This window comes from Esox lucius, chromosome 17 (assembly GCF_011004845.1).
Source record: "Esox lucius isolate fEsoLuc1 chromosome 17, fEsoLuc1.pri, whole genome shotgun sequence".
In the NCBI taxonomy this organism is placed as follows: Eukaryota; Metazoa; Chordata; class Actinopteri; order Esociformes; family Esocidae; genus Esox; species Esox lucius.
This window is the reverse complement of record NC_047585.1, coordinates 39,191,272-39,203,424: the sequence shown is the minus strand read 5'-3', so window position 1 is coordinate 39,203,424 and position 12,153 is coordinate 39,191,272. Positions and strand designations below refer to the sequence as shown.

Below are 12,153 nucleotides of genomic sequence, written 5' to 3'. Positions count from 1 at the left end.
CCCCCCTTATTTATTACAGTCTTCTTCCTGTATATTACTTTATTCCCCATGCAGGCTGCGCAACAGCTCACAACTCATGCTTTCCTCGTAAATCCCCAATTCAGAGAATAATAATGGGAAACTTTAACGATTAGAGCTTAATTCGCTCTCTGCGTTATGCTTACAGATGCAAACCATGACGGCAGGAGCAATTGGAATGTTTTTTATTAAAAAAATTTACTTAGCTAACAAAGTAGCACGGCTAATGTTTTTCTAATAAGACTTCACCTTTAATTTCACTCAAAAGACAGTAGCGGCAGATTAGGAGAGGCAATTTTCTGCTTCAGATTCCCCTTGTTAACAGAACCGTCCTATTAGAAAGCTCTCCTTTGCTGCCAATGCAGTGAATTCTAAAGGAGAAGAAAAACGTTTTGTCCTTGTTCGACAAAATGGCTGCCACCTGTTGATATGCAACAGTGGAGGTAGAAGAGTCGGAACCGAGCTACATGCGCTGTGTGTTTGGAGCCTTTTTAAAGGGTCTGATAAAATCAAAAGGGCTTTTTCCATGTCATTTTCAGTGTCAGTAGAACAGTAAAAATGTATATCTGTACCCGGCATTACAGAATGTTGTAAAATTGATGGTTTGACTGATTTGTTGACATGAGCTCATGTACTTCTATGGGTATGACGAAACATGTTTATGTTCAGTGATTCTAACTCCATTCGTGACAGGTTGTCAGGTATCCTGAATTCAGTCACTCTACACTGTAGCGTGCATAAGAACAGCCGTCGCCATCATATGTTGTCGATATGCCTTTCTAGATTTTAGGCTGAATCCCAATATCACACTTCATCAATGACAGTTTAATGAGCGGTGAAGGACACCCCTACTGGATTATTGTGCAGGTGATGTGTGGCCTGCAGAACGTTGGTCCTTTATGACTCTGTGACACAGTGGAGGGATACTGACCAAGACCTCAACTGGATTTGGCTTTATGAAGGGTTGTTTGAGGTTTTCTTTTCATATTTACGTTTAATTAATTCTTCAAATGTGTTAATTTCAATGAATGGACACCCTTGGGGCCACCAGGGGGCACAGTTGTTCTCTTCTACTGCTTTAAAGGGCTCTATAAAGACATTGTGTAAGACATCTGCTCCATTTTTAGGGCTGAAAAGTTTTTTGGGGAATCACTACACGGGAATATTGATCTATTATGGTTTTCTAAAGATACTTCAGGACAAAGCTTAAACTGAAAGTGCTATATCTCATGTTTGTGTTATGAATATTATGGAACTTTTGGATTTGAATTCAAAATAATACAACTGATATCGCTCTTTGTTAGGTACAGGTGTCTTTATTGTTTAAAACCTACTGTATACTCCTTGTGTGCAGAATACATTTGCTTCAAACGTGTTCTGTGATTTGTTTAAACCGCCACAGTAATAGGCCGAAGCCAGTCAGACATTCATGCCTGCTGAAATCCAACACATTGCTTTTGCCTTAGAAGAAGCTGCTAGCCACGTACAAAACTCTCAAGTCTCATATGAGAATTATGAGCATATACCGTATGACTCATAATATGGTCATTCATTAGTTAAAATTTATGTAGCAGAGAAGGAATGTCAGGGACTATTTTAGGCAAGACAGACCTGCTCTTATTATGAACTCCATTAACTGGTGCCGTCCATCAATAATGTCTAAATCATGACTTGGTTGGGTGGGGCTTGGACAAGGGCGGTACCCCAGCTTGTCACACCGACTGACCGTTAGCACGTCATAAGGTGTCATGGTTCATATTTTATGACAGTGTGTCACCTGACCTGCTGGCAAGGGTGCCACAAGGGACGAGGAGTCTGACTAATGGTTTCCAGGGTTACCGTTTGTCTGAGCTGTGAGGGTTATTTGTCATCGTTCCATACATCCTGCTCTCTCCCGCTTTCTCTCTCCGGATGTTTCCTCGTCCCTGTTCATGAATATTATTGTTAATTTGTCAGTGTCTAGTTCAGCGCGCGGTCCGTCTTCCAACTTATTCATATGTGAAAGATGCTGGATTCTGTAATTACAGCGTGGGGCTGCGGGAGGGAAGCGGTTGTGTGTGCATGCCAGCCGGCTGGAGGTCGGGCGGAAAGGGCAGATATGTCAAATAACCTCCTCGTCCAACAGAACGCTGGTCGGCTGGCTTACTCATTTATGTTAGCTGTGCTGTTAACTTGCCGGCAGCACACGAGCAAGAGAGAGGATGCGGGATACAGAAGTCTTTTTCCGCTACTCTTCCTGTTGTGCTCCAGGAGTTGTGGAGTGTCTTTCACATTTCCAGTTTTCGCTTTGATTTGTTTTTTATGGAGTATGTCGAAGTTATACAACCCTATTTCCAAAAAAGTTGGGACTCTGTAAAATGCCAATAAAAAGAGAATGCAAGGATATGCTAATCGTTTATCCCTATATTTTTTTGAAAATAATACAGAGACAACATATCAAATATTGATACTGAGAAAATGCATTGTTTTGGTAAAAATCCATGCCCATTTAGAATTTTATGCCAGTCAGCAACACATTTCAAAAAAGTTGGGACAGGGACATGTTTACCACAGTGTTGCATCACCTCTTCTTTAAACTATCCTCTGTAGCGTTTGGGAACTGAGGAGACCAATTGCTGTAGTTTTGAAAGTGAAATGTTTTCTCATTCTTGCTTGATATAGGATTTCTGCTGCTCAACAGTTCAGGGTCTCCTTTGTCATATTTCTTGTTTCATAATGCACCAAATGTTTTCATTGGGTGGCAGGTCTGGACTGCAGGCAGGCCAGTTTAGCATCCAGACTCTTATTACGGAGCCATGCTGTTGTCATTTGTAATTTGCTTTGCTTATGTGGCATTGTCTTGCTGAAAAAAGCAAAGCCTTCCCTGAAAATGATGTTGTCTGGATGGCAGCATGTGTTGCTCCAAAATCTGTATATATTGTTCAGCATTAATGGTGCCTACACAGATGTGCATGTCACCCATGCTGTGTGCACTAAAGCACCCCCATACCATCCCGGATGCTGGCTTTTGAACTGTGCACTGATCCCTCTCCTCTTTAGCCAAAGGACACGGTGTCAATGTTTCCCAAAAATAATCTCTAATTTTGATTTGTTAGGCCAGAGGACAGTTTTCCACTTTGCCTTAATGAGCTTGGGCCCAGGCACTTTCTGGATCTTGTTTATTTATGGTTTCTTCTTTGCATGGTAGAGTTTATGGATGCAGCGATGTACTGAGTTTACAGACATTGGTTTTTGGGAGTGTCTCAAAAACCATTGCAGTGATGTCCACTCGTGTCTGTTTTTAATGCAGTGCCGTCTGAGGGCCTGAAGATCACGGCCATCCAATATTGTTTTCTGGCCTTGTCCCTTGCGTACAGAGATTTCTCTAGATTCTCTGAATCTTTTAATGAAACTATGTACCGTAGATGATGAGATCCATACTCCTTAAAATTTTATGTAGAGAAACGTTATTGAGAAATGATTGTACTATTTGCCCATGCAGTCTTTCAGAGAGTGGTGAACCTCTCCCCATCCTCACTTCTGACAAACCTATCCTCTCTGGAATGATCTTTAATACCCAATCATGTTACTGACCTGTTTCCAATTTACCTAATTAGTTGTGAGATGTCCCAGCTTTTTCAAAACGTGTTGCTGGCATCACATTCAAAGTGTGGAAATATTGTTTAAGAAACAATGATATTTCTCAGTTTCAACATTTGATATGTTGTCTTTGTACTATTTTCTATTAAATACAGGGTTTAAAGGATATACTCATGAATGATTGCATTCTGTTTTTCTTTACATTTTACACAGCGTCCCAACCTTTTTTGGAAACAGGGTTGTAATATGAAGTATGTCAAAGACAAAATATGAAGTATTCCCACGAAGCAGATTACAGAATGCCTACATTGAATTAATGTGCCGCCCGTCTCAACAATCAGACCCTGGCCAAGACGTATCTCTTCGCTGTGTGTTCCCACTCAGACCCGTACCGGCCACGTCCGTCTGTCCGGAGCTGCAGGCCCAGGTGTTACAGTGCTACAGACAGAACCAGGAGCAGACCCTTCAGTGTTCCGGCCTGGCCAAGCAGTACATGGACTGCATCCAGGCCGCCAAGAAGGTATGCACCGATTTGTGTACGCAGGGGCAGTGTGTGTGTGTGTGTGTGTGTGTGTGTGTGTGTGTGTGTTTTTCTGTCTACTCACAAATCCTCTCCAGTCGTCCAGCCATTGTTGTGTTCACAAATGTTGCACAGAAGGTTCTTACACGAGGTCCTTTCTATGTTGTACAGTGTTCCAAATCATAGTTAATTCTCTAGCATTCTTGGATACGACCAGCCCAGGGAAATACTAGTAGCTGCGCTATTCACCATGACTTGACCCACTCCATTTCAAAGCAGCAAGCCTTTGAACCCATATTAACAAGACTTGACCAAGAGTGTTAATCAGGATATAAAATAAGACCGAAGACACCATATCAAAGATCTTGAATTAGGAATTATTTTTGGGGAAAAACAGTCAACCTGATTTATTTTTTGATTGTTCAGTTTGCATTTTGCATTTTTATCTGTGTTAATGAATTGGGACAAAGACATCCACTGCTAAAATAGATTGTATCTGAGCCTTAATTTCTCAGTAAGAAATATCAGTGGTTCAAAAAACATTTTTTTCTCATAACATATTTGAAAAGTGTTATGAACTGTGATTTTAGTTGGATATAGTGATGTCCCCACAATATTTCCTATGGACTGTTCCCACAACCAAATAAAATCTTTCAGGACCAGGAAATATTTGTTGAACATTCTTGCAATGTCCGCTCATGAACAATAATAGGAAAGCAGAATCAACTGCCTGCTTTCAGAATGGAAGGCCAGAAAAACTGAAGAAACAAACAATACAGACAGGGTCCCTAACTTTTAATAATTGCATTTTTCTCGTATATATTCTTTTGAATACTGGAGTATTTTCAGCAGCTCAGAGATACTCCCTCAATAAAGTGCATGTCAGTACAATGAACTATGTGGGTAAAGGGATTATCCAAAGCATTTGTTTTTCACCAAAAATGTTTTTACCAAATCAATTAACTTCACAGACGAATAAGCTGCTTTATCATCATTCTTCAAATGGATTTACATCATCTGATACATTTTTGATGTGCCGCTTCCAAGTCTCCAATTGTGTGCTGTGTTTTGGACATTTTGATTGTGAAATTACACTATTATTAGCACAGTGTTGGCACTCAGTACTATTGAAATCCATTATTTTCTCAGTTCATGCCATTCAGAAAGCATTTCTATTTCGCATTCTCCCTCAAAGTGCTCACGTATCCAGTTCTCTCCACCAAAACCAAATAATGAATCACCCAATTTGCACATTGTTATTGGGACTGAAAAACACCGATTTGCTTCCAGGAAAATATAAAGGAAGCCTAACAACAACAATGGACGTTTATGCCGGTTAAAACTGCTGATAAAAGCAAAGAAAAGCACACAGAAAAGGCAATCAGTCTTCTTAAGATTGTATGAAAAGACCCATTTTGGATATTGCGATAGGAGTATTTGTATTTTTGAAAAATGTGTGTGTTTGTGTATGTGTTTAACACAAGCCCCTAATTTAATTCCACTTGAATCCTTGAACCAGACATACGAATTCAGTAAAAGGAGTGAGCATGTGAAAGAATGTCATGAGAGAGAAGCCTCAATTATAATCAGAAATGAAATCTCTGTCTGTGACTCTGTCTCACCTTATTCAATGAGTGGTGAAGAAGGAAATTTGAGTACCAACTCAACCCCCGTGGCTCTGTCTGGCTGCCACACAACCCCTTGCAGGAGTAAAAGTAAAAAAATAAATAAAGGGGAAATTCTGATCACAACCACTCCTTATGGTAACTTATGGCAATCTGTTATGGGAACAGGAAACATACGGTATGAGGTTGTCACCAATCTGGACAGTGATGTCAGGCCCTGTAGTTCTGTTTATGGTAACGGGAAACAGGAATTTCTACCTGGGCTCGTTATTACAGGAGCTCTAACACATGTTGACCATTAATTAGTCCGTAGTGAATAGAGGAGTACGCTCCTCCCCCAGGAGTGACAGTGTGGCTGCTGACTGACATTTTCACAAAGCTTCAAGGAGGTATATGTAGTTGGTAATAGTTCCTAAATGCTGATTGGTTAATCACTAAGTCACTCCCTGTTTTGGGGAGACTGAATTGTGAACTGTGACTGACCTATTAAACCACAATGCCAAATGAATTATGTTTAGTGTTTCTAAGTTGTGTGGCTTTACTCAAAGCTTGAATCGTTCACAGCAATATATAAGTAGATCTCTTTTGCTCTCACTCTACCCCAACTCCATTTCCGGTCTTTCTTACCATCCGAACTCTCCATCCTCTGGCTCTGACTGACTTTATTTTTGGGGCCGCCTTGCTTCTGTCACTGTCCGTCAATCCGTTGTCCTCCACTTCCATCTCTCCGTTCTGATTAACCCTTTCCCAACTGCCCGTTGCGCCACACTTTGTCACATTAGGGAGTGCATTCGCTTCCACCCGCTCCGCTACCCACCCATTCATCCTCATCACGCTCACAAGTATGTAATCTGTTCTCGTTCAGTCGAATGGTTCTGCTGTGTTAGGTAATATTTGGCAAGACTAGCAAGCTAGCCTCTCAGGCCCTTGGGGTTGATAAAGCTTTCTGCTTCAGCTTTTGACCCAGTTGTCTCCTTTTCCAACATGGCATCATGTACAAGTTGGGCCATCTTCACTGCCGGGGGGCAGTTGTCTTCTGTCTAGTCATTTTTGATGGGGAGGGGTTCATATTATTTCAGTAGTTATGATCGGTGTCCTATGGAACACAGTGGGGTGTATTCATTGAAAGGACGGCAAGGCATATGTAAAGGAAGAGAAAGGCAATTCAAACCTGGGGAAAGGGCTGGAAAGCTGGAAGTGGATGTTGCATTAATTACCCCCCTTCCCATTTACATGTCCATCTAGTCTGCCTAGAAATGGCATTCACGGCGAGGCAGCCAAGTGAACATTCACGGCGAGGCAGCCAAGTGAACATTCATGGCGAGGCAGCCAAGTGAACATTCATGGCGAGGCAGCCAAGTGAACATTCATGGCGAGGCAGGCAAGTGAACATTCACGGCGAGGCAGCCAAGTGAACATTCACGGCGAGGCAGCCAAGTGAACATTCATGGCGAGGCAGCCAAGTGAACATTCATGGCGAGGCAGCCAAGTGAACATTCATGGCGAGGCAGGCAAGTGAACATTCACGGTGAGGCAGGCAAGTGAACATTCACGGTGAGGCAGGCAAGTGAACATTCACGGCGAGGCAGGCAAGTGAACATTCACGGCGAGGCAGGCAAGTGAACATTCACGGCGAGGCAGGCAAGTGAACATTCACGGCGAGGCAGGCAAGTGAACATTCACGGCGAGGCAGGCAAGTGAACATTCACGGCGAGGCAGGCAAGTGAACATTCACGGCGAGGCAGGCAAGTGAACATTCACGGCGAGGCAGGCAAGTGAACATTCACGGCGAGGCAGGCAAGTGAACATTCACGGCGAGGCAGGCAAGTGAACATTCACGGCGAGGCAGGCAAGTGAACATTCACGGCGAGGCAGGCAAGTGAACATTCACGGCGAGGCAGGCAAGTGAACATTCACGGCGAGGCAGGCAAGTGAACATTCACAGCGAGGCAGGCAAGTGAACTGTGAATTGGTTTTAAAAAGAAATATTTTGTGGAACCCAGTTTGAAAACTGTTGTGATGAACAACCTTCTTCACCGCAATCTTCAGCTTTTGTGGTGGTCAACAATGACTCTCTCCGAACACCCAGACTCTCTGCAGCGTGGAAACTTTTCCAGACAGCTTTCAAGCTTATTTTTGATTTTCCTTTTTTTATTGGAGAGTTTTGCGAATATTTTAAACTGGTCTCTTTTTCTCCCTGTGAGGCATGTTGAAAAGAGGCTTACTACAAAATAAATGCTTCTTTTTCATCTCTTTGTCCATAGTGGCTGTCTGGTTGATGTATTCTCCATTCTGTAGATCTCTTAGAGTTTGTCCTGTCTGTCTGTCTGGTGATTCTGGTCTAGTCAGTCTGTTCTGGTCTGCCTGTTGTGGTCTGTCTGGTGATTCTGGTCTAGTCAGTCTGTTCTGGTCTGCCTGTTCTTGTCTGTCTGGTGATTCTGGTCTAGTTTTTCTGTTCTGCCTGTTGTGGTCTGTCTGGTGATTCTGGTCTAGTCGGTCTGTTCTGGCCTGCCTGTTGTGGTCTGTCTGGTGATTCTGGTCTAGTCGGTCTGTTCGGGTCTGCCTGTTGTGGTCTGTCTGTCTGTCTGTCTGGTGATTATGATCTAGGTTGTCTGCTCTGGTTCAGTCTGTCTCTCTGATATCAGTCTGTCTCATAGGGTATACCTTTCTGTTCGTCTACCATTCTTCCATATTTGTTCATCTCGCTTTCTGTTGCTGGACTCTTTTATGTCAGTAAAATGCTGTGATGTTGAAGGCTATGCCCCTGTCCCTCTGCCTGTAGATAGGGTGGGTCATTTTGTGACTATCCTTCATATTCTCACACTTCAGAGCATCGCTCTTCATCCTTTCTGTCACTTCCCCTCTGGCCGGTCATTGTCATGCATATGGGACCTTCTCTCATGGGTCACATGGAAATGTTAATGGACCAAGATGTCGGCTTATCATTCCCTCCACACATTATACATACAGCGGCAATGCGTCTTCGTCCTGTCACAACCTCTTTTTGCCGGATCGCGTAAGCGGAGCAGGCCAAGAAGAGCCAATGTCTCTTAGTGACTGAACGAGTGACTGACTGACTACACCTGGTTAAATAGTGTAGTGGACCAGGTGTTCAAACAAATTACCCATTAGGATTTGTTCAGGATAGACAAAAACTTAGCTGGCTACAACCTTCAGTAGCTACGTTATAGTAAGCCTAAAATAAAAAAATGTATGTTGATATTGCTACTATTTCTGGTGGATTTTTCAAAGTACGCATCCGTGCATGCTTTTTGGGGTAATAGCCTATAGATCACAACCCCACGGGCAGTAAAAGAGGAGGGGTATCCACGATTCTCTGGTCCTTTCACTTGACGAAAAAAATCTGTTATCTTCACCTATATTGATAGTTATTGTATCAGTGTCATTCATGAATAAAAGAAAAACCAACGTTGTACCATGGAATTAAATACTGCTTTGGCAGTGTAAAAATCATGTTCAGTCTCGCTAGCACTCTACCTATTCCAGGTAATAAGTAGATACTAGTAGGCCTATTACTGGCTAATAAAAGCCACACAGTTCATAGATGCTATTTGCAGTGGAAGTAAAATTAATAAGAAGTCAGTTTAACACAAGGATTAAAGGCATCTAGCTAAATATTCAAACTTGGCGTGATGTTAATGCGTGACAAAATGTTGAGATGCAATTTTCTGACGAGATAGTATGTCCCAATCGGTCCCAATACTGGCATACTACCTGACTATATACAAAACAGTACTTCACCATCATCCGGCCAGGTACATACTTGTAGTATGCAGTTTGAGATTCAGCCAATGCTTTTGATTTCCTCGTAGTTCACATACAGTGGATATAAAAAGTCTACACACCCCGGTTAAAATGCCAGGTTTTTGTGATGAGACAAAGATAAATCATGTCAGAATTTTTTCCATTTTATATCCACTGTAGCTTAGTGGTTAGCTATTCAACTGTTATTGTATGGACTACCATCTACAGTAATCTTTGTGCAAAAATACACTCTAGTTCCGTTAATAAACGTTCTGTTGCCCACGTTATTTTAGTAAAAATGTAATGGATGTAATACAAGTTACATTTGGAGACTATATGCAAGCCCTGTGACCTTTGGGATTATCCCTGCCCTTGAGTGTCTTGACCCCGGTTCGATTCCCCTCTCCAATTTTTGTCTCTCAGATAAATCTATCCGCTCTGTACTTTTCAGCCGTCACACAACAATATATATCCACTCTGTAAAACCTTAAATCACATATATTTAAGAGTAATTTTATGTGACCCTTTTTCTATTTTTATTGTTTCCTAAAGAAACAAACCAGCCATGAGTGATTGGAGTCATTGTTTTCATTACAGGTACTGAATAGCTATTAGCTAGCCATCTACACTATCTTTGTACCAGAGTACACTTTAGTTCCCTTAACAAACATTCTGTTGTCCACATTATTTCAGCAGTAATGTAATGGCTGAGGTAAAAGTTGCATTCCCGCTCTTTAAGTAGCACAATGGTTAAAGACTGCCAGATAGAAAACCGTGTTAAAGTCTGCCACATAGAAAACCGTGGATCGAAACCAGCCAGGGACAACAACATTGATCCTTTCTAATCACGGCCCAGCTGAACTAAGCTTGCCTGGTTTCTTTTCTGTTTTTTAAAGGCTGGGCGGGGACATGTGCGCCGTACCTTCTTCAGACATAGGATACCGTTAAATGATTTGTCGACTGCAGCGACTGATAACCTTTCAGACAGTTGAAAACACTGGCCCATCAGAAGTCTGTTCTGTGTGCAGACTGTAGAATTCTGCTTGGGCATGGAAGGTTCAGTGTTGTTTCCCTGACCGCTGCGAACGTTCCAGATTGGTGTGTTACATGTTGTATTTATTACGTTGGCTCATGGTAAGATTCAAGGTTTATTTGTCTAACACACCGAACAACCCAGCGTCATCCTGCGCAGTGAAATTCTTGTGAGATGGCACCCGGCAACTATGTAGTGAGAGTTAAGAAGAAAGGGTACATAAGCAAAAATATAGCTAGACAGAAAATAATAATTAAGAAAAAAATATATAAATCAAGATGCATTTTATTTCAACTAAATATCTTGGCCGTTTATATTGTGAACCATGATGCACTTCTTAATAGAGATTGGTCTGCACCCAGGCAGCTGACAGGTGGGCTTCATCATTTGATGGACAGTTCTGGTTGCCTAGTGATGGGCATTAGACCCGTTTCAGATGCTGCGTTTCTTCACAGATTAAGGATGTGCCGCTTTACGGGGCGTTTCAAAACTCCAGAGGTTTCTTTTAAAGGCCTTAGTGTCCCCATAAAGATAGACAACCGTGCCATAGCCGTTGTGTTTTTCCGAGGTCGCCGTGGTCCGTGTGTCTGAAGAGGGTATTAGGCGGCCAGACAACCCCGGGCCTCTAGTATATTCTTCATGTGTCAGCTGGAGGGTTGCCATTCTGTGCTCTGAATCGATTTCACTTTTCAAAGTGTCGGTGTGGCAAGTAAAACACGAACCCCACAGTCGTACCGGGGAACATCATCACCTTAGTCAAAGGCTAGCCCAAACAACACTTATCAAGAATGGCACGGCTAACAGCGAGGTGTTTGTAACCAGCTGCAGTTAAAATACTCTCAAGAGCACTTACCAGTTTACTTCACACACTTAACCCTTCACCTCCCTTTGGAACGCAGCGTTTAAACACCCAGTGTGAGTGTCTCTGAATTATGGAGCCGGGTTAGTGGGGTTTCCCGGTACACCCCAGTTTCTGCTGTCGTCAGGGGGGCAAGCGGGCCATCTGGACTAGTTGGTAGGATGAATGTATGTTAGTGATAGGATGGTGTTGATGTCTTAGTGAGGACAGGTCTGTGATTGGGTTTCAAGACACCATTTTTTACTCATAGGAATCACCTTTGATTGAATAGGGTCATTCCATATTAGTAAAATGTGTCTCCTAAGTTCACATGCAAAAACTAGTTTTTACAATTTCCAATGAACGTTTTACAAAAACACATTTCAGTGGTGGTGGTACTGTTTCATAACAGACTGGTGGTAAAATGTGTAAAAGTTTTGTAAAAGTTCACAAATTTTCCAAAAATCTTTTAAATCTACTTTGGGTTAAGATTCAAAGATGCATGCAGACAGGACGAGGTACTCAGCTATGTTTACTTGAGGAATCTCCAACCTATGTTAGTTTAACTACTGTAGGTGAAGCTTGTCAACACTGGTTATACACAGTATTCTAACAGAATTACATACTGGCCCTTGATCTCTAAAGGCATAATAAGGGACACAGAGTTCTAGAAAAAGTGTATCTTCCGTAGAATTTTTGTATTCGTCTGTTGCTGTAATAACGTGTCCCAGCTAAATTTGTACATAAACCACCAGTGGGAAAATGTCTTCCCTTG

The 12,153-nt window shown here is 42.2% G+C and overlaps 1 protein-coding gene across 6 annotated transcripts in view; it reads left to right on the top strand.

The window, feature by feature from the left end:
* The window catches only part of chchd6b (coiled-coil-helix-coiled-coil-helix domain containing 6b), a 91,334-nt gene that overhangs the window by 39,746 nt on the left and 39,435 nt on the right, over positions 1 to 12,153 (top strand). For 5 of the 6 annotated variants that reach the window (XM_029113766.2, XM_029113767.2, XM_029113764.2 and 2 more), the window contains exon 8: positions 3,982 to 4,117. The exons of the other annotated variant lie outside the window; for it this stretch is intronic. In XM_029113766.2, the coding sequence (XP_028969599.2) occupies positions 3,982 to 4,117 (136 nt within the window). The remainder of the gene's footprint in view (positions 1 to 3,981; positions 4,118 to 12,153) is intronic. 6 annotated transcript variants of the gene reach the window in all.